At 43.6% G+C, this 23,524-nt stretch overlaps 1 protein-coding gene across 2 annotated transcripts in view; it reads right to left on the reverse strand.

Moving 5' to 3' along the window:
* Positions 1–23,524, reverse strand: part of Sh3rf3 (SH3 domain containing ring finger 3) — a 363,624-nt gene that overhangs the window by 19,973 nt on the left and 320,127 nt on the right. For both annotated transcript variants that reach the window (XM_029570648.1, XM_029570647.1), the window contains one exon: positions 16,763–17,082. In XM_029570648.1, the coding sequence (XP_029426508.1) occupies positions 16,763–17,082 (320 nt within the window). The remainder of the gene's footprint in view (positions 1–16,762; positions 17,083–23,524) is intronic.

Here is a 23,524-nt window from a genome sequence, read left to right on the forward strand (position 1 = left end):
CACACGTATGTATGTGTGTGTGTGTGTGTGTGTATACAATGAAGTTGAAGGGTGGAAAAGTAGGGATAAGAAATCAAAGACCAAAGCCGCGTGTGGTGGCACACATCCTCAATGCCAGCACGTTGGAGGCAGAGCCCAGCAGATCTCCGTGAGTTCGAGGCCAGCCTGGTCCACATAGTAAGTTCCAGGCGGCCAGTTGGCGAAAGGGAGACCCTGTCTCAAAAAAACCAAAAAAAAAAAAAAAAAAAAGAAAGGAAGAAAGGAAGAAAGAAAGAAAAATATTTCTACGGAGAGAAGGCAGGGTGGGCGAAGAGAAGAAGCCAGGGCAGCCTTGTTTGTCTATGACATGTCTAGGGCATGTACAAGTTTTGTCCCATTGATTCAACCTTGTTTTGTGTTTGGACCTCCAACAGGTCTCTGGTTTGCTGCTTTTTCTGCAGATTATGACACTTCCACAAACTCTTAGATTAAATGCATTCAAATGAAATCTGTAAAATCTAGCGTCCCTCTAAAGGATTTATGCAGTGGAACAAGAAAGAGTAAACACAATGTCGTTGCAGTTGGGTGCGCCACGTTCATGTATTCTTTGATTAGCTTTTTAAATGGATGGAAATCAATTCCAACCAGAAACACAGCAGCAGGTCAATTTAGTACAAGCGGGAGGAACAGCAGGCTCTGAATACAGGCCCAGGATTTCTGAGGCAGTGGTGACAAACTGGAGCCATTATTTCCACTGGCACTTTCACTGGTGTCTGGCATGCCAGGCACTGCATTCAGGTCTTCTGGATCTGCAGGATATATGCTTCTCAAGGCTGACTGATTCCAGGAAACGACACACATCCAACCCAGGACCACCAAAGTGTAAGTGAGGAAGGGCTCAGGGACCGCAACCCAGCTGTCACCCACTGAAGCACTCTAGACCCCAGCCAGACAACTCACCTCCCTGAACAATTACCCTTATTTGATCTTTAACCCCCAAATGATCTTTAACTGGAAACTGCTCTTAATATTTCTTTAAAGCACCATTACCATGGGGTCACATGTGGTTGTTATTATTGCATTAGAAATGATTAGGAAAGGATAGGAACTGGAAAAATGCCAAGATGCCAGGATCCAGATGTACATGGGGGTTCACAGAGTGCTGAGGCTGGCCTACTCTGCTGTAAGTCATCAACACAACCCCAGGGGAATGTGGCATCCTTCTTAGACCAAGTAACACTGAGAGGATATTCACACAGTGCCTGCCTTTGCAGTGGCCCAGTGACTCCAACCCTTGTTGTTGAATCATCTTAGTAAATGAGAATGGGGGAAAGTTTAAGAGGTGCTTCATAGAGAGGAGGATACGATGGGTTAACTATGGGTTGTATGTTAGCTTATCTCCTGTGCCTAGACTCTTGGGACCATTTCCAATTAGAAACATGAAGTCTGAGACAGGGAGGGGGACAGTGGAATGGGAAGGGACTTGGATCTTCCTGGAGAAGGTAACTTGGATGGCAGCCCCCAAACAGGGTATGTGCCTGGCCTCACATGAGCTTTACTATGATGGATTTTGTCACTGACTCCTCCTTAGGCAACAGAAGTGGTGTGTTATTATCAAGAAGGAATGAAATGTCAGAACCTTTGCTTGATAAGCTTCCCTTTGTTTGGAATGGAAACTTCTTTGCGAAAGGCTCTCCAGACAGCAGCACATGGAATGGGTCACTTGGCTCAGGCTTCTCCTGCTACACATCTGCACCACATGCTGGCCCCCACCGGGCCAACTTGTACAGCATGGAGCTAGACTAGTCTTAAGAAGACACTATGTGATGGATGAACAATGAGTGAATGAGCAAAAGGTAAGCAGTGTCTCCTCTGGTTTAAGATAAGGAAAGCAGTGAATTCTGGGAACTAAGACAGAGAAGGTGCTTCTAAGAACTTGTCATGATCCAGTAAAGATGGGCTGATCTTACACATAAGATGTTGTCCTGGTTATTATTAACTGTCAACTTTACACAATCTAGAATCACCTGGAAAACAAAAGAATCTCAATTGAGCAACTGCCTTTATCAGTTTGGACTGTGGGCGTGTTTGTAAGTGACTGTCTTTATTATTAATCAATGCAAGAGGCCCAGCCAACTGTGGGGCAGCACTATCCCTGAGCAGGTGATCCTGGGTGAAAGTTAGAAAGTGGGCCAGACAGCAAGACAGAAAGCATATTTCCATGGGTTCTGCTTCTGGGTTCCTGCCTGAGTTCCTGACCTGACTTCCCACAATGAGGAACTGTAACCTGTAAGATGAAATAAACCTTTTCCTCCCCTATGTTGCTTTGGTCAGAGTGTTGTATCACAGCAACAGCAAGTAACTAGGATAGATGTGAATCAGCAGAAGCTTATCAACAGCATGTGCTAGAGTCACATCTTTAGAGTGGCAGGCTTTGCAGCTCCCCCTTTTCAGCCCTATCCTTGACAAGGAAAGAAGTCCTCCTAGTCATCTCCTTGCTTTTTTGTGACAAAGTCCCTGGGTCCTTTGATGAGGGGTGGGCACAGCCTGTTAGGCATGGCCCTGCCACTGAGAGGTGACAGGAGGTGTCTCTGTGGTTGAGAAAGTGGATTTGACTTGACTAACCAGAGCAATTCTGTCCCTGGCCAAGAAGGGTTCAGCTATAACCCCTAACATATAATCCTCTGCTGTCAAATAGTCTACATTGAACAACTTCACAGAGCAGGATAAGGCACATCTTCTCATGGACTCATTGTGTCACATGAACATCCTGGAACATGCTTTGAGCTTTCTACTTGTCTAAGTACAGACCCTGCACAGAAGCATAAAGTTGCCTGATGGTGAAAACTGGCCCCAAGATTCATACCTAAGCTGCTGAAGGAATCACTTTCTTGGAGAAGAAATTGCAGTCTTCTGACCTTTATGTGCTTATAATCTTGGGGTTGGTTTATTTGTCAAACCACCCTGGACAGGCTTTTCAGCATTAGTGCCATTGGCTTGTTGCATAGAGCTTGTGGATTTATCCCTAATCAGAAATAAGCAAACTGTCCCTGCAATGTAACTGAGCTATCCTAGTCCCATTCCCACTGACAGGCTACTGTAGGACTTGCTATTATTTCTAGGCAGCGTATGCTTTGTGCTTTGATAACTGAAGGCCAAAAGAAGTCCATCCCCCTTTTCATAGTACCATGCCCCTACAAAGTCTGATTTATTGCTAGGCCATCCACTGAGAAAGAAGTAGCAGCTGATCTGTACACAGAAAAGGAACTCATGATGGGGTACCATTGGGAAGCCAGTTCTGGTTTCAAAACACCCAGGGCTCGTAGTGGAGATCCTGTATTTGATGTAGTTGGATACAGGCCCTGTCTCCTATAAATTCCTATCTTCCAGGAATATTCTGGGATGATGCCATGTGTCAGGAAGGAAGAGTCTGTGCATGTGCTGCAGAACACAGCTCCTGTCTGGATTCTTGGGGTGGAGGAAAGGCCAAAAGATGCAGAGCCTCATGTCAGTCCCAACAAAGGCTGGGAAATTGGCCTCCCTCCCTGGCAACAGTGCTTCCTAGGTTTAGTTGCTGGTGACCCCTTTGAAATACCTTGATATGCCTTTGGAAGTTCTAGAAGACCACTGTTAACAGGGAAGAAAGTTCCTCATGACAGCCACTGAGGATTATCAAACCTCACCAGGAGACACTGCCTTGAATTCACCTCATGCTGTTCTGCCAGGTGACCAAACCATGTGCCTTCTACTTTACAGGGAAACATTGTGTCTTACTTCCTTGCCTCTTTGGGACCCAGTGGGGCCAGGTAGCTACCTTTGCTTGTGGAACATTTGTGATACATATGACTTTTGGGTGTAGTATTTACCTGCTATCCATAGCCTGCCTCTGCAGCCATAACCTGCAGTGGTGCTGGCAGCAGATGAATGGACCTGCATCCTGGAAAGTGGAGTGGTTAGCCATTCTTGCCAAATGGTACAAGAAGAAGTTTGTGTGATGAATGCAGTGGTATTTAAGATGCTCATGCTTTGATTTGTTCCATTATCTGTAGTTACATTATCCTGAGTCATACAAGATGGGCTACACTAGAAAAAGAAGTGATGGAACAGATAAGTAGAGATACTATTTCAAATATTGATTCTGAAGCAGATATGCAAATCATGCTCATTCTTCTGACTCTACAAAATCTGAATATTCACAAAGGTATTTTACATTCTTTTTTTGAGAGTGGGAGATGGCTCAGCCTGTTGTACAAACAGAGGGAGCTCAGTTCAGAGCCCCAGCACCCATGTGTTTGTAACCCTAGTACAGGGGAGGGTGAGTCAGATGGCTTTCTGAAACTCGTTGACTAACCAGTCTGGCCAAATTGCTACGTGTTGGGTTGGGTGAGAAATCCTGTCTCAAAAGATAAGGTGTAGCTCAATGGAGGAAGACACCTGAGGCGACCTCTGGCCTCCACACACACATACACCCACACCCACACCACATATACATTATATACACATGCATATGTAAACTCATACATTATACACCCACACTTTTAAAAAGGGAAAGTGCTATCTTAATTACTTTTTTACACCTTGGCAATTTTAGATATGGGGGTACCCTGTGCAGTAGCCCCACTGTCACAGCAACATGCATTTTCATCACCCCTAACACTTACTCATGCTCCTCTGCAGACTTGCCCATGTCTCCCTGCCTCCCAAGAACCAATAAGCCATCACTGTAAATGACTTTACAGTTTCCGAAACTTTGTCTTAGTGGAATCATTCAATCTGTGTCCCTTTTTGTCTGTTTTGTAGTGATTTTGTTCTATGTATTAATCTCTGTCCTATGTATTAATAGTTCAGTTAACTGTTGAGTAATGTTCCACCGTATGGATATGTCAGTCTGTTCATCCATTTGTCAGCTTATTTTTGGACTACCCCTAGTTGGAAGTTGTCACAAAGAAAGCCGCTGTACGCACATGTCTTTGATGAAGCATGTTTTTACTTCCTTTGGACAAATGTTGAAGAGTAGGATAGCCAAGTCACGGGTGGCATGTTTAACTTCTCTTTTTTATGTTTTATTATTTGTCGTTGTTTTCAGACAGTGTCTCTCTGTAACCCAGCTGGCCTAAACTCCTTGTGTAGACCAGGTTGGCTTTGATCTCACAGACATCAGCCTGCCTCTGGACTAAAGACATGCACCACCAATCCCGACTTTCTTTTTTATGTTTAACAGGAATTTACTGAACTGTTCTCTCAAGTGGTTGTACTATATTCCATTCCCATCATCAGCCGAGGACAGTCCTCAGTCTAGTCCTTTTTATCCTCAAAAAGCATCTTGGGAAGATGACTGTCAATATCACGAACACCATTTTTATGGTTTTTTTTTTTTTATGTGTATGTGTGTGTGCATGCCCACAGAGGCAGAAGAAGGGAACTTGATCCCCTGGAACTGGAGTTAGAGGTGGCTGTGAGCCACACAATGTGAGTGCTGGGAACTGAATTCAGGTCCCCTGTAAGAGAAGAACATTCATTTAACCATTGAGTCATCTCTCTAGTTTCCAGAAAAATCATTTTTAGGAGGTCAAACACACTGTGATGTGGCAGAACTGATTCAACTCTGCAGGACATGTATATGAGTCTATGTATGTATGTATGTATGTATGTATGTATATATATGTATGTTTCTATGTAATTTTATATGCATGCTTGTATTCATATGTACATGTATATATATGTATGCATATGTTGGCATATATGCATGTCTATGTGTGATAAGTGTGTGTGTGTGTGTGTGTACACTGTAGACTTTGGGTCAAAAACAAGGTGGCAGTATACAATAGGTCAGTGAAGCCCTATAATCAACTCCTTAAGTAGTGAGGTATTTTAGCAGAACTTGAATGATTCTTTAGAAATGGTACAAACAGGGCTGATAGATTGGTTTGTGGGGGCTCCTGAGTTAGCCCATAGAGACATCTGATCTTTTTTTAAGTGCTGAGCCTCAAGAACAGGGGTCCTCAAGGCAGGGAATTTCTGCATCTTCTCCTGGGGATTGCTTGCTAGGTGTGCCTTGTCCAGATGCCATTTCCTGAAAGAAGGCTTCGAGTGCTCTCCTTATGTCATCTGCCTTCCCTCTGGTGAGAACCCTGAAAGTCAGTCAAGGCTGGAATCAGGGAGTTCTGTCATTTGTGCTGATGGACTGCTCCTGGCATCTCATAGTATTGCTGGGGACAGCCTCAAGAATCATAGCATGCTCCTCATATGCATAACTGAAACTCTGTCTTTATCACTGTAGTGGTTGACAAGTGGCTTAGAAAACCACTGCAGTGGAAACAGCTACAAACATGCCTTGGAAAACTGGTGGCTCCGTCAGCTTTTCTTCCTAAGTACTTATTGGTACCAAACTGCACAGTGACTTGAAATTTGAGATGATTCATAGTCCTACCCTAAGAGGATCCATCAATACACCAGCCACCACAACTATGAGAAGAAAAGTTCATGAGAGCCCCGGCAGCACTGAAGAGCTCCATGATCACTTGTCACTACACACCAGCCCTTACAAAGGACCTGCAGTCACACGCTGGAGGAACCCGGGAGTGCCTGGATCCTAGGTTGTCGGGGACTAGATGGTGGCTCAAACTGCCAAACACAAGGCAGCATTATTGACAAACTAGATAGCAGAGTCAAGTAGCAGTGAAACCAGAAGTCTGGCCTGTGTGGACCTGGGGTGATAGCTAGGTGGGCACAGAGCTCCCAAGAGAGAAACAGATGGGCACTCCACTGCACACCTACATTACATATTATTTTAAGGACATTTTATTTATAACTTTTATTTTAATTTATGTGTATGAGTGTATTACCTGCATTAATGTAAGTGCACCTACTCCATGCAGTGCCCTTGAGGTCAGAAGAGGGTGTCTGATCTCCTGGCACTGGAGTTACAGATGGTTGTTAGCAGCCATGTGGGTGCTGGGAATTGAATCTGGGTCCTCTGAAAGAGCAGCCGGTGCTTTTAACCACTGAGATATCTCTCCAGCCCCTTACATCACATATGTTGTGAACAGAATTCTAATCTGAATCACAGAAACAGTCATGGGCCCACCATCAATTCCAAATTTTAGCCAGTTTCCAGACATAAAACCCCTCAGATGAGCAGGAGGTAAATCCCCTTGAGGAAAGCCATCCTCCTGACCATGACGAAAATTTATACCATTCATCTTTACAGTCTCTACAAAGGGACCTTTACTATCAAGACGATTATGTACCAGAGAAAGGGAAACAATGAGACTTTTCAGGGATTGATGTACACTGGCACTGAACTGACATTGATTTTGGAGACCCAAAGCAACACTGTGACCCAGAAGTCAGAGTTTATCTTATTGAGGTCAGGTGACCAATGGAGGCTTAGTGTAGGTCCTCTTTACAGTGGTCCATGTGTTACCAAACTCCTGTGCTCCCTCAGCTCTGGTGTGTATAACTGGCATAGACAGACTTAGCAGTGAGTAGAATCCTTACCTTTCTTCTTGACCTGTGGGAATGAGGCGATTGCAGTGACACTTGGGAAAGGCCCAAGTGTCATTTACTGGAACTGCATCTACCTAGGAAAGCTGGAAACCAAGAGCAACTCATTTCTGCACTCTGCAAGGATTGTTGAGAACAGTGCTACCACTGAGAACATGAAGAATGCAGGGGAGGAAACCCCATGACACATCTTCATCAATTTGCCATTTGACATGTGCATTAAACAAACTGGTGGGAAAATACAGCAGACTACCATAAGCTTAACCTGGTGACAACAGCAACTAATTCTGTTATAGTAGATGTCTTATTCTTGAGAAAATTCACATACCATATCCTCTAATATCTGATACTAGTAATTGATTTGGCAAAGGTTTCTTAATAAAGCCATCAAAAGCCACTTGCGATGAGCTGGCAAGGAGAGAAATATACTATCACTGTCTCGTCTCTGGAGGACATCAGCTTTCTAGCCCTATATGGTTACTTAGTTTGCATGACTTTCCTTAAGTCTTCCTTCCCTGGAATATCATACCAGCCCATTACACTGAGGCCATCATTGCCAGCTGGGCTTAATGGATGTGACATAGCATGACTCTAAACTCTGGCAAGATGTGTCTATCCATGGCAGTAATTAAATCTGACTTTCCACTCAGTAGACTTCCTGGGGTTCAGTTCCCTGTAAATGAAGAGATCCCTATAGGGAAAAGAATTTGCTGCATCTGGCCTCTCTTTTGGAGGTGACATATTCAACTGGGTGTGCTATTCTAAACTACTTAACAATTGGCCCCCAACCCTACTAGCTTTGAACCCTCAAACAAAAGACTATGTTACTGGTCCAGGCTGCAGTGGCAGCTACTTTGTCATATGGGTCACATGCTTCAGTGGATCAATGTAGCTTAACGTCTCAGCGAATATAGGATGCTGTGTGTGGCCCCAGGCATATCTGGCCTTTATGATTCTGGAGCAATGCCTACCATTCCTCTTTAAACAAGTGTTCTCTAGAGAAGGAGATTCTGGCTTGTTTCTAGTAGGCCTTGGTAGAAAATAGATGCTTAACCATGGGCCACCAAGATACCACATAACTTAAGCTGCCTGTTATCAAATGGAAGTGGAATGTCAAAGTCTGGCCTACGTAGGCCCTGAGGTATGAGTAGGTTACATGGGGGAAGTGATGCTTATGGTTACATCATGCCTCTCTCCAAGCTTCATATCTGTGTGATCACATGACAAAGGGAAGTTGTAGGCCTGGTTTACTGATGTTTCTGCACAGTGTGCAAGCACCGCTCCCCAGCAAGCAGCAACAGTGATGTGTCCTCGCAGGTGACATCCCTGAGAGCAGTAGGAAGGGAGCCTCCTTAGTGGGTAGAGAGTTGGATGTGCACTTTGCTTGACGGGAAAATGATCGGATGTATGACTGTGCTGTGCTTAATGATTTGTCTATAAATAATCAGACACTTGGAAGGAAATTTGGAAAAAAGTTATGAGTAGCCCACTATGGACAAAAATGTACAGATATTTGTGACCATACTCACTAAAGAATCAAGGACTTTGGTAATGAAGCGGAGGGGATAACTTATTCTGGGTGGCTACCAGCAGCCTCTTTTTCCAGCCACCTGTCATTGCCTAATGGGTTCATGGGCAGTGGTGGCAGGGATGGACGTTATGTACTTTCTCAGCAACATGGACTTGCATTCATCAAGGACAAACTTGGCTATGGTCACTGCTGAGTTCCTAGTCTTCAGGCAGCAGAAACTAACATTCAGCTCCTAACAGGGTATCCATTCCCTGGGGTAACCAGTCAGAGACCTATGGCAGGTTGATAACATTGGGAAGGGGTAGTGCTTTGCCACTGGAGTAGACACTCTAGATATTCTGGCATTGCCAAGATTCATGGTCTAGGAATCAGGGTGGAAATGGGAATGACACCACTCATCATACTCCTAGTAACCTACTAGGAAAACTGATTTCTTGTTCTCAGATGAGTTATTCTACTGAGGCACTACAAACACTGTACTGAATGGCCAGATTGCGTAGGCACTTTGAGATCCCTCTATCTCTGAATCACTGGCATAGGAAGGAATTTCTGTGCTATGTAGGGTGACCAAGTACCAAAGGGATGCAGTAGAGGTTGAAAAGAGCATGTTTGGAACACAAGAGACACCTTACATCACTTGGTATTATCAGGCTATGCATTTCAGGTCAATGGGAAACTACAACTCAGTTGGACAAGTCAGCAATTCTTCACTCTAGTGAAAGCTACTTGATTGGTCAAGATCCTTCAGACAACATGTCTAGGTTTTTGTTAGAAAGAAATCATAATACACATTTTGCCAAAATTCCATGTACCATGTAAATCGAATGTGTTTGAAGGTATATAGTTTTCTTTGAAAATAGGGTATGATCAAGAGCAGTATACCCAGCAGCCCATTCCCAATGCCCTTGCTGCACTGCAGGTTTCACTGCCTCTGACAGCCATTCCTCACCTTTGAATCAAACCCATTTCCTAAGGTCCCACCTATAGGCTTGGGTTTGACCAACTACTTCACCATCATGCTGAGTCTCATGCGGAATTGAAGGCTGTCTCTGTAAGTCTTCCCTCCCTCCATCTCTTGGGCTGGTCTCCTAGCTTCCTTCTGCCCACTGACATCATGCTTCCCTGTGGGAATCCTGAAAAAGCCAAACACCCCTGGGGCCATGACCTCACATGGACTGGGTAGGCCAACACAGCTGGCATACTAGAGCCCAGTCAGGTATACAGGGGTCAGGAGTCCAGAGTCCTCATACTAGCTCTGACCTCTGACCACAGACAAGTCTTCTAACATCTCAGCTTTAGGATTATTGTGGAAAATGGGGAGTGTGATGAAAAGAACTGTGGAGTCTCTTTTTGGTTCCACTAATTTATTATTTGCAAAATGTATTACTCTGTAAAACTGGAACTACAGTCACACATTAACAGAGAGCTGACTTTTTTCTGGCTCACAATGTAAGGAGCTTTCCAATGTTTTTTGTTGTTGTTTTTGTTTTTTGAGACAGGGTCTCACTATGTAGCTCTGGTTGTCCTGGAACTCACTTTGTAGACCAACTACTGGCCTCCAACTATTGGAGATCTGCCTGCCTTTATCTGTGATCAATTAAAGTTGTGTTGTGATCAATTAAAGTTGTGCACCACTACATCTAACCCAATGCTTTTTGATATATGAATGTTATCAGATGCCTTCAGTAACAGGGTGTTCTTTAGTGACTATGCACTAGGGGCTGTGAAGCTGTTTTGAAGAAAGTTTTACATAAGAGCAGCAGTGGTTCCTCAGGGTTCTAGTACCAGTTGTGTGCTCACTATGCTGGTCCACTCTGGCCTATGGCATTCTGTTGATCTTCTGTTCTATAAATGAACATACTGTTCAAATTCCAATGGAGTGGTCACTTGCTGGGAAGAATCAACAGAGGAGGTCAAAGGAAAGAAATAAGAGCCTTGTGGGTATGTTGACACTAAAGAGTGCTAAATAAAGTTGGGGACCCAATGGGAGAGCTCTGGTTACTGGGAAGAAGGGTCCTGGCTGCTGCAAAAGTTGGACAATGGACGGTGAAGTGGTTAGGCTCAGAGGGGTAGGTACCTAGTGCCCCTGGCCAGGGCTTGAATTCTACCTCCTGCCCAGTGGGACAAGAGGCATGTAGAGCAGCAATTTCTAGTACTGTAGAGCTGCCTTGCTCCTCCCACCTCTCAGACCCTCACTTCTGGGCACATGCCTGGCAGCTCTGTTCAGGCTGTGCCTTGGAAGACGGTCCTCCCTCAGGCCCTGGGAAACTTCCTGTGCTCCAAGCTGTTTGGAGCCTCACTTACCCAACCCTTTGTTTCATATGCCAGGATATTATACTCTACTGCAGTTGACCAGTCTGGGATTTGCCATCTCCAGGCCAGACTTCACCTTCTGTGGTTATTATGAACCCAGGATCTGGACATATGGACATGCTCTCTGCCACTAGCAAATGAGGAACAACCTCCAGTTATCTTATCAGACTTTGTTTCTATTCTAATTTTGGGGTACCATGAAGGATATCCCAAAAGTTATACCCATATCCCTCTTCTAAGTCCTTTAATGGGAAGACTACCAATGATGCTACTTGATGCAACTTCTAAAGACCATGACCCCCCTCCCTAGCCTTCACATCTTGGGGTTGTTCTCAGGCCTTGGGTACTTCTAATCTCTCTAACCCAGGGACTGCAAAAGGATCTGGGAAGCTTGTGGGTGCTCTACATTCAACATATGAGTTCAAGGGGGCTTCTCTAGTCTGGTAGACCAAAAGATGTCCCTCAAAGGTCTCCTCTTCTACCCAGGTCCAGCCTATGCAGACTTTTCCCCAAGCACAATAAATTCCTATACAACTCAGACAAATCTGAATACAGGAAAAAGTTGCCAGTGTTGTCCAGAGTGCTGAGTAAATCCCTGAGGCAGAACTGCCCCATCCCAGCTTTGTTCCTGGTCCAGTACTTGTCTTCCATCCCTGGCACAGGTGCTCAAATAGGTGTTCCCAGGGCTGGATGGATCACCCTGATTTAGGAACTTCTGACTGGGGAAGGCAAAACGGGTGGCTATGCAGGAAGGTGAATGTGATTTGGGAACTGTAGCTGGGGCCCTGGTCACCACAGAGCAGTCTGTGCATGGAGACAATGGGACCAGATAGGGTGGCAGTATGGGACAACAGCCTGGCAGATAAAGGCCAACATGGAGCCCTGCATGCCCTGTCAGAACTTGTGCTATAATGGAGGCTTCCACACCACACCAGATCAAGCAGACCTACCTTCATGGATGCCTGGAGCAAGGCTAAAGGACGCCATCTCCATGGAAATGATAGCAAGGTGCCAACCTCCCAATACCACCCTCCAGGGATCTCCATAGCCACAGACACCATTCGACAGAGAGCTGAGCCAAGGTCCTCCTCCTCCCTAGTCCCAGGGCTACCACAGCATAAATCTCTGATCCTAGGTAGAAATAATTCTCTCTCCCACTCATGTGCTGAGGATCCCAGCAGTCACTGTTTTCTGTCTCATGCCTGGAAGTACCTGGATGGAATTCCTACAGGGATCAGTGCTATGAGGCCTCTGTGATGCTGAGCTACAGCTTACTCTCAGTGGGCTGCACAGCTGGAAGCTTGTCTTCCTGCATAAAATTCAGTAAGAGCAACAGCCTGGGGAATGCTACCAGATAAATTTATAGAATTATTTTGGCATAATTAGACACACTCATACTTACAAATGGGGTTGACCAGAGGCAGCATGATGCCAGACGGTATGTGTTCAAAGTTAGTAAAATTCTGCCCAGTTGGGGTCATCGGGGGCCAGGAGGAACCATACCAAGTTGTTCTGGCTCCTGTCCCAGCCCAATCCTGGCTTCTGGTCTGTCCCTGCACTGTAAGTGACTACGATACAGGTCACTTGCTCCTGAGTAATGGATGAGATTTGAAACATTGTGTTCCTGGCTGTCTTCTAAAAATGGCAAGTGTGGATGCCATGCACCTTGGTATAAATTAGGACATCACTTGGGAATAGAGAAGGGAAAACCTAACAGGTAGCCTTATAGATCAGTGCTATTCTTGTTTGTTTGACCTAAGTGTCCCTTAACTGACAAATGGATAATGAAAATGTGGAACATTTACACAATGGAGTGCTACTTTGTGGTAAAGAAAGATGAAATCATAAAATTTGCAGGTAAATGGATGAACTAGACACTGTTATACTGAGTGAAGTAACACAGACTCAGAAAAGCAAGTGACCTATGTTCTCCCTCATATGTGGATCCTAGCACCAAATCCTTTTAAGTGAGTATGTATCCAGACATAACTACAGGAACCAGGATAATGAAAAGGAACCCGGGAGGTAAAGAGAAGGAAAGAACCTGAGAGAACAGTAGGAGACAGGTGTTACTAAGGGAGAAATAGATAAAAATGGAGTTATTTAAACGGGGGGGGGGTTATACAAGGAACTTTGGGGATAAAGAGAAAGAAGGAGCTCAAGAGAGGTGGGACCATAGTAGACTGGTATTATCAAGGGAGAAATGGCGAAAACGGGGACATTTTAAATGGGGAAACCATGGCGGAAGGGTTAGACAATGAGACAGAGAGGGGAGATAAACAATGCCTCACTAGTTTTAAAAAACCAGAGGGAATCATATTAGTCTTACAACCTAATGACAAATTACACATACATTATCTCTACATGAGTCCGTGTGTATAGCTAAAGGTTACATAACAAGAAACAGTGCCAAGCCAGAGAAACCTTCCTTTGAGCTATTGGCCAGGGTGGTCCAAGAGACTCCCAAAATTACTCAGGCTACTGCCACAGCCCTTGATGGCCTCCCAGAACTTGAAGGTAAGATCCTACTGCTGAAGACAGAACATACTTCAGACACAGGATTTGGACAATAGAGCTGCAACTGACCTGCAACCACTTCCCCTGCAGGCTAGCTCTCATGGCTTTGGAGAGTGCTATGAAGGTGCCAAGAGAAAATATCAATCTATGGTCTAACACCAGCTTCAAGACCAAATAACCACATCAATGGCCAGCATAGCATATGACACTGGTACAGTGGCACTTTTATCTTAGGGGCAATCAAAAGGCACCTAATCGGACTAAAAGCCCACACAATGGGAAGAAACTCAAGTGTGGTATTGCAAACATAATCAAATATACATGGCTGGAGTGGTCATAGATTTTAGAGAAAACCCCAAGACTGTCACATCACTCACTAGACTAATGTGATTTCTTACTATGTACAAAATATGTATTCTTATATTTATAGACAAATGTCCCAGTCACCACTCATTGGAAGCTCATTTTGCACCAGTCAGAGACTATTACCAAGTACCATGCCTGGTCACACACAGACATTGTCTATGAATTGCCCAAGCCTAAGTGACACATCTACAAGGCAACCTCTACACCTAAGGCTCATGGAACATAGAACAGAGGTAAAGAAGATACAAAAAGTCATAAATGGCCAAAGCATAGAGATCAAGAGTCTGCTGAATGCCGATCCTGAGACAGGACTCCTTTATTAAACTTCATCCACCCAAGGCTCAGGGACCATCTCAGAATAGGGGGCAAATAGATTGTAAGAGCCAGGGAGGAGGTGAAGGACCATATGGGAACAAAGTCCCACAAGCTCTTGGGAACCTGCTCATATGATTCTATGGCAATGTTATCAGCATACACAGGTCCCATGCAAACTCAGACAGACAAAAACCCAGCATAGAACTGGGAAAATGAACAGCAGACCCCAATCTTATCTGAAGAAATATTGGCAACTGATTGATGCTAGGTGAAGAAGAGCTGATCGTCCTAAAACAAGAGACTCTAGATAGGCTGACTAGACTTCAGTGGATGGACTATCACTGGGGACTTTAACAGGGATGACAGAGTATATGCGCTCCGGTAGGGGGGGCATGGGAGGGTGCCGGTGGAGACAGACTTTAAATATGATTAAGATTGATTGAGGTGTTCTGCATGAAATACACAAAAAATTCAAAAAAAAAAAAAAAACTTAAAAAAAAAGAAAAAAAGGAAATCCAGAAAGGAAAAGCACACATAATTTTCAGAAGGATGGTTAGCTCCTTTCCTGGAGTTTGCTGAACCCCCAGCTCATGCTCCTCTTGGCTCACACAGCCCAGTCTACCTTCTACTGGCACTCTATGGCTTGCTTCTCAAGCTGCCCCAAGTCAGTGCTGAGTCTATCTTAGGGACTACCAGAGGAGGAGGCATCATACAGAGGGGTCCTTTGGTGTCCCCTGGACTCAAGTGCTGTAGCTAACGGAGAGGACAGTGGGCAGAGGGCAAATGGGAGTAAAAGCAGAATGCCTGCAGAGGCTCTAGGTGTGTGGGCAGTAAGTGGTCCTGCTGGATTCTTTTAGCTCCTCATTCCAGAGTGCAGCCATTGTGATGAATGTTCTCAAATGGAAGCCCCTACAAGCCTGCTTCAATAAGCAGAGGCACCACTCAGCAAAGGACTGCACGCCCATCTCTACCTAGTGATGACACCCAGCTGTGTCTCAGAACAACAGCCGCAAGGTGGAAGGGAACAGAGTCAAAACTGAAGTGCCTTTCAATCACACAGAGACACCAAACACAGCAACCACATTTCATTTCACACAGGCGGGGCCTCCTACTTTCACCAGTCGAGCCTGACCACTTTCCACCAGCCCACGTGGACAGATGGAGGCTACCAAAGGAGAGCCAGCTGTGGGCCCCATGGAGAGAAGTTTGGCTCATCAACGCAGTGTGCCTAGGTCCCAGAGGAGAAAGGGGCTGGGGGCTCCTAGCAGCTGAGCAGAGCCAGAGTCAGGGCCAGGAATGCCCCCGAAAGGGGCTGTCCTCACCTCAAACATGAGAGACATGCAGAACGCTCGGGAACCTGGCCAACACAGTCAAATCCAGACACTGATTTTATGTAGAAGAGTTTTAAAACAGCCACCGAATGTGGGAAAACCAAGAGGACAACTGCTAAACTTAGTGTGAAAGCAACCCTAAACACCTCATCAGCAATGTTTTATATAGATTACATGTTGAAATATTTTGAACCGTGTATTTAATAGAATGTGCCATTACAATGAATCGCACCTTTAATTTTATTTTTAAATTAATTTTTTACAAAACTATGGCTACTAGATCATTTTTCATTAGTCTTGTGGTTTGTATTTCTGCTAGACAGCACTAACCAATGCCTAGTTGGCTAGCCACCAGGGCCAGCTCATTAACTCAGATCATCTCTGATCTTTTATGAAATAAAAGAATAGCTGAAAATGTTGTTCACATCAACTAACAGGTTGGCATCCCCCCTTTGAAATTTTTTCTTAGGAAACAAGCCCATCACATATGGCTGAACAGGTTGTAAACTGCACAAGAATGACACATCCAAGGGATGAGGTGCTGTTCACACTGCACATATTGTGGATTTGTATATTTATTTCTGTCTTATCCTGGCATGTGGCAATAAGAATCTTGTGCTAACAAATGGGTATATTACAATGAGCTTCCAAAGAAGGCATGTGGACGAGAGGGATGCCATTTTCTGATTTTCATGAAAACCATAGCTGTACTGTTGGTGCTGGCAGAACCCTGGGGCTTGCCTGCAGCTACTCTGACCAGCTGCCTTCTTGCCCTGCCCTCGCTCTCTCTGTCAGAGAGCCTCACTGAATACACTGAAGCCTCAACTGTGCACATCATCATTGGCAACTACACCAGAGCGTTCCAATAACCTGGCTTAGTGCTGACCTAGGATGGGCCACTTACCTTTTCATTTTTCTTGTCATCTGTCTTGCACCCTGTGTTGGTAGGGCTGGATGTGGCTAGGCCACCAATGGTTGCTGCTCCAACCTCACCATTGAGGTTGGCAGCATTGACATTGGGAGGTGTGATGGCCGATGCTGCTGATGTGAAGGGGATGGCTGGCCGGGGACAAGTCTGCAGCAGGGGCTGCTGGCTGTGCTGTGGGGACACCACAGGGCGGGGTCGAAGGCTGGTGACAGGCAGGCGGGATGGAGAGTTCTGAGTGCGCAGGGGTGACACGGTGGCAGTTGGTCGGTCCTGGGCCTGGGTTGAAGGGTGGGTAGCTGGAGAGATGGTGGATTGAAAGGTTAGTGTGTACTTGGCTGTGTGAGTGCAGCACATCTTTTTTCTCAGGCTTGATCTTTGACCTCTGAGTGTTCTGAATCCTCCCAGACCTGGGTACCAACACAGGTGGAGAAACCGGGGCTGAACAACCCAGAAAACGTAGCCTTGTTTTTCTAAACCAAAAGCACCAAGGGACTCATAGCCAATGAACACTGCTTTTCCCTGGGGAGGGAAAAACAGAGGTTTTGCAAGGCTGCTACAGGCAAGGGCATGTTTCTAGTTTTCTGTGAAGAGCTCAGTATCAGTCTGATTTCTGTTGCTTAGGAGAAAACACAGTTTTGGCTGATTTGACACACAGATGAGGAGTTTTAAGGGCTTGGGCCCGCATCAGCTCAGCTCTGGTGAGGACCTCATGGTGGATGGCATCACAATTGCGGGAATGTGTGCAAGAGGAGGTGATCCCACTGCAGCCTGGCAACCAGAAAGTCAGATGGGGAAGGGGTAGTGGTGCTAGGAGCCAGGTCTGCTCTCACAAATTCATTCAGGATTCCATGAGAACTGCCTTAATTCTTCCCAAGGGCTACTCCATTCTACCTCATCTTAACCACACTGATGATCAAGTCTCCAACCTACTGACCCTTGGAACCCACATTCAAACTGCAGCATCTGCTAACAAACCAATGCATTCAGATTTTTAAAATATCCTAGGTAAGATTTTTGTAGAAATAAAGCTTCTGAAAGCATCCTGACGAAGCCTCAAGATGCCTCTGAATTATTAAGCACCAATGCAAGCAGTCTACTGCTGGACTCTGGTTAGCCCCACCAGAACCTATGGCCCAGCTCTTGGTCCAGCATGGGTGCAGGACCATGCTGAGCAAGGGTGGAGAGTGTGAGCCTCATGATGGGAGAGAAAAGTAGTGTTAGTGGTGGCAGAGCTGCCCATGGCCCTGGTAGCATCGGCCTGTGGCTGAGGCCTTGCCTGCATGACAATGTCAGAATTTCTGGATTTACAAACATTCACAACTATGAACCCATCTCCCACTGCCAGCAAATAAAATCTCTAAAGGTCTGAGCATCTACTAGTACAGCTCCACTTGTGAAGACAAAGCTCCCTCTAAAACTAGCACTATATTTATCATCAATCCTGCTACTCTTTAGGTTAGTTATTTAATTTTGAAGAATTGTCTCCTTACTAAATGCAGCTGAAACAAATGAGGAGTGACAGTAGTTACCTGGGCACAGTGACCTGCAGCCTGGACTGGTCTGGCTCAAGAGGTATCTTCATATTACAAGTGCCCCAGAGCATGTCAGGCCATGTTAATCCAGTCTTTTCTTGCATTTTTATGTCACATACACTGTAATTATTGTGTACCACCAGACTTTGTGGCATTCCTGAGTTCAGAATATGGGAAAAAACACACAATGCAAATTGTGCTCAATATGCCTTGTCTATAGAATGAACTTGTAAGTCTTAACAGCGTATGCAGGACTGGGAGCTGGGCTTTCTTCTGACAGCTTTATGGAGAGCTGAAAAATCCACTCATGCCATGGTGGAGGCTACAGGTGACCCTGTCTCCCAGGTGACAAAGAAAGGTCGAGTAACGTGTTTCTTTAAAGAAATTATTTGAAATCTCAGAGGAGTTGGGAGCCTAGCATTTGAACCCTTCTATAATGTGCCATCACATCTTAAAGGAGGGGCAGGCCAAGCAATTATGCTGATCAATGAAGTCTCTGGGGTCATTCATCACTCTGTGACTTCTGAATGGGGCTGTGGGTACCTGCTGCCTGAACTCTCCTTTATTCCATCCCATCCATCCTGGAGAAGAAATGACAGCAGCCACCCAAGAGCCATTGCCCTCCAGCCTCAGGGACTGCTCAGGGCTTTCCATGCAGCATATACTCCACCTTCTAGAAAAATACTTCCAGTCAACGAAGTTGTACAGTGCACCTGTGGTTTCTACCTTTTTCTCTAGTTTTTCTTCTCTTAAAAGGCACTTAGCTTCTTTTAATAGTTTGTATAGTTCATTTGTTCATTGTATGTGTAATTACTCATTGTCTCTCTCTTCTCCAACACTGTCAGCTCAGCCGTAGGAGACTGGGGGCAAGGGTGGTTTAATTCATCAACATAATGCATTCCACACCTCTGGAATGTGCCGGGCGTGTAGAAGGTGCTTAATACAAATTTTAATGTATGAGTGAGTAATTGAGGAGAGCTCCAGCTGAAACATCACTATAGATTTCATAGATTTGAATAACTGAAAAAAAAATGTTCCATGACAGAGGCATGGCTCATTGCCCTGGCTGCCGAGACTGCTAACCCACTATTGACCTGTTAGCAATGCTGAAGCAACTACATGTTCTTTGAAGAGTCAAACCAGCAGGTCACAGTGGACAGAGAACACAAATTCCACAGTCTGCCTTCCCCATCCTTCTTCTGGTCTTTCACCCACGGGTATGCATACTTCAGGGATGACATGGTCCTTCCTACCACCAGTCCTCACTCAGATCCTGGATCTGATCCCAGTATCTAGACCCATGCTGGACCGATGAGTTCTGGAATGTTCTCTGTGACTAAGCTTTTGATCCTTCTCTCTCCAGCTGCCCTGTTTTCTGAAAGCCGTACCATGGACAGTGTGTGGGCCCCTCGATCCACCCTCCATTTGATGCTGCTCTTTATATTCCTCTCTGCCCTGTGATCCGAGTACATTCCTTTGACAACTCCAATGTCAAAAATTGCACTTTCAAATATCTACACCTTATAGTCTATGCTTCTTATGTATTTTTCTTTTTTCTAGATTTAAAACTGGCTGGTTTTCCTTCCCAGTTATTTCCAATTCACAGACATTCATCTGTTGGATTTCTTTCTCTTTTACAGAACACTTGCTTTTACTTTCCTTTTTGTGGATGCTATTCCTTACTTTGGAAGACTTTTTCAGAATTCTCCCTTATCTCTCTCCCATTTCTTGAATTTACTGATGACCTTTCAAGTGTAAGTTTCCCTCCAGTGCTTTGAAATCTTAGTGAGCTACTGGACTTGAGATGTTTTCCCCGATTCCAACACCTTCCCTGAGCCTACTAGTTCTAAGTTCTTCTGTTGTTAGCAATTTCTTCCAAACTAATACATTATCTCCTTGATTGAATGGCTGTAGCTTATAAGGCTGAAGGAGTAAATAAAACTTATGTCTCGAAAAGCTGAAGCTTACAAGATTCACAAGACTCTTGCCCAAAATTACACAAGCAGTAGCAACTTGGGAAAAAGAGACTCAGATTGGCTGATCTGACTACATGCTTCTTTGCAGCTCCAGGGATACAGATTTCCTGATTCCTTCACCCATGGTCAGGTGGGTATTTTGGTAATGCAGCTGCCATCGAGTCAAGCCATGCTCCTCTAAGTAATCCCTCAGCTGTGCTAAGTTCACCCAGCAAACTCATGTGTTCGCCAAGATTTACTTTGGTGGAATTGTTACTTTGGACTGTTCCTGGTGTTTGGGGTTTAGGATTGAGAGAAAGGGAGGTTCAAGGAAAAGGAAATGGGTTGAATCACCCTTCAGGCAGGAACTTTATTAATACTGCAGTCAGACGGGCAGCACGGTGTGGTGGGGGTCTGAAATAGCTTCATACCCATCTTGGGAAAGCAGAGCCTGTTCTTTTAAGGTCATCTGTGACAGGAGTAGGGAAGGATAGGGTGTGGTGTTGAGAGGAAATGGATCCAAGGTCAGCTGACATTACCCAACTAGACTAATCAAAGAATGACAAGTAAAAAAGTCTGTATATGTTCAATACGGATGCTTTTTTTTCCCAAATATTTTTGATTTATGATTAGTTGAATCCACAGCTGTTTTTTGTCCACTGATTTTTATATTGTGCAACCCCGCTGAACTCATTTCAAGCTGTGTGTGTGTGTTCCTCAAGGTTTCCACATATAAGATCCACTATCTTCCTTCTCTGTCTGTATGCCTTTCTCACTCTGCCCCAGATAGGACTTCCAGTGCACTGCTGAATAGACATGGTGAGTGGACAGCCCCGTCTTCTTCCTGACCTCAGAGAGGACACTTCCTTCTTTCACCATTAAGAATGAGGACCTGTATGTTCTAACAGAGCTCTTTTACCAGACTGAAGAAGTTTACTGCTATTCCACATTTTTGAGGAATTTCTTAAATAAGGTATAGACATTGGGTTCTGTGAATCTTTTTGAATTTTTGAAATAATCATATTGTTTGTTAGTACGCTTAATTATATGAATTGTTTAATGCTAATCAATCTTGCATTCCTGGAACAAACCCTATTTGATATATTATCCTTTTTATTTATTGCCATATTTAATTTGCTGAAATCTTATTTAAAATGGTTATGTCTATGATTATGAAGAATACTGGTCTTTTATTTCATTTTCTTATTGTGTGGTTTTTAGTAATGCTGACTTTGTAGATAAAGATAGGAAGAAGTCTCCTTTATTTTCAATTTTCTAGAAAATTCCAGAAATTTATTTTATTCCTTACCTGCTGTGCTTTATATTTAAATATAATGTTATAATTTCTTCTTTAATTATTTTATACAATTCACCAATGAAGTCGTGTATCTCTGGAATTCTCTTTGTGGGTCTTTTTAAATTAGAAACTCAATTTCTTTAATAGATATAAGCCTAAGGTTATTTATTTCTTGTTGGGTAAGTCTGATAATATGTGTTTTTAAGGAATATTTGAATATATCTACTTTATCTAACTTACTGAGTTTACCACATGAAGATTTTAAAATAGTTCCTTACTACCTAGTAGAATCTAAAATGATGTCACTTTCCTATTTCCCCCTTTTGACTTGGTTCAGGTGGCTAGAGATCTATCAATATGATAACTGATCTCAAAGGAACAGCTTATGGTTAAACTGATTTTGCTTCTATTTTTCTGCTTTGCTTTACTGACCTCTTCCCATACCCTATGCAATCCCATCACTCTTTTTAGTCTAGCTTCTTCAGATAAAACTGAGGCTGTCGACATGTTTGTTTTTTTACTGTAGATATTCCGTGCTATAAATTTCCCCTCAAGGACTGCATTAATTGCATACCACAAATTTTGTTCTTTTTAATTCAGCTCAAAATCTTTTCTAATACTTTTTATTTATTCTTTGATTCATTGATTATTCTGAAACATGCTATTCAGTTTTCAAATAATTGTGATATTGATTTCTAATTGAACTCCATTGTGGTTAGGGAATATAGTCTGTATGACTTGAGTCCCTTTATACACAATTGAGATTTAAATATTATGGCCTGGATTATGGAATATCATGGGACTATAACTTGAAAATATGTGTATTTGATGTTGTTGGGCAGAGTGTTTCCTAAATGTTAATTAAATAAGTTAGTTATGGTGTATACTAATGCTCTATACTTTTACATTTTATAAAATGCGAAGACAGACTACAATCCAACAATTGTGGATTTCTCTATTTCTCCCAGCAACTTTATCTATAATTGCTTACAAATTTTTGAAGCTCTATTATTTGGTGCATAAATACTTAGAACTGTTATTTCAATCATTAATCTGACCCTTTGGGATTATGAAATTGTCATTATCCATAATGATATTCTTGGTTATAGATTCCCCTCTGTCTGACATTAATTGATCAAATTTTCTTTGATTATTAGCATTGTACATTTGATCCTCATTACTGACAGAATCCATATTTGCAAAATGTCCTACTGACTTCAATTGATTTATAAGTCCCAAAAACAATGTTTTTGGTCCTCTCATGGCCATTTTGAGTGTGAAGAGTAGCAATATATTTCAGTTGCCTGGCATGCATTCTCCATTGAGTTCGAACATATGACTCTGTGTTTTTGTTTCAGCTCTCAGAGAAACATGACAGAAATGAATGGAGCCATGAAGAACAGTGGAATGGGACTTCAATCCCAGCTCTGGCACCTGTGAATGGGGCTTCCTTAGGCTGGCTACTTAATACTTCTGAACCTCGTCTTGTAGAATAGAGTACTAATACTCTATACTTTTACCAACAGTTGATAAAATGTGAAGAGAGACTACAATCCAACAGTTGTAGATTTCTCTGGCACCTATGAGTCAGGCTTCCTTAGGCTGGCTACTTAACACTTCTGAACCTCATCTTGTAGAATAGAATACTAATGCTCTATACTTTTACCAACAGTTGATAAAACATGAAGAGAGACTACAATCCAACAATTGTTGAATAGAACAAGTAGAATAGAATCAATAATGGTGAGACTGCTACCTTTGTGAGATAGGATTCACATACATGTACATGTGAATGCATGCACCATTTCACCTATGAGCAGTAGTATCCAGTCATTCAGTGCCTTTGCTGCAACTGGTATGGACATGAATATTTTGTCCTATCCTTTTTTCCTGAATCTATTTTTAAAATATTTAAGTATGTCTGTTGTTCATAGCATAAATTGGTATTTTTTTT

The sequence above is a fragment of the Nannospalax galili genome, unplaced genomic scaffold (genome assembly GCF_000622305.1).
Source record: "Nannospalax galili isolate Female #2095 unplaced genomic scaffold, S.galili_v1.0 scaffold323, whole genome shotgun sequence".
NCBI lineage: Eukaryota > Metazoa > Chordata > Mammalia > Rodentia > Spalacidae > Nannospalax > Nannospalax galili.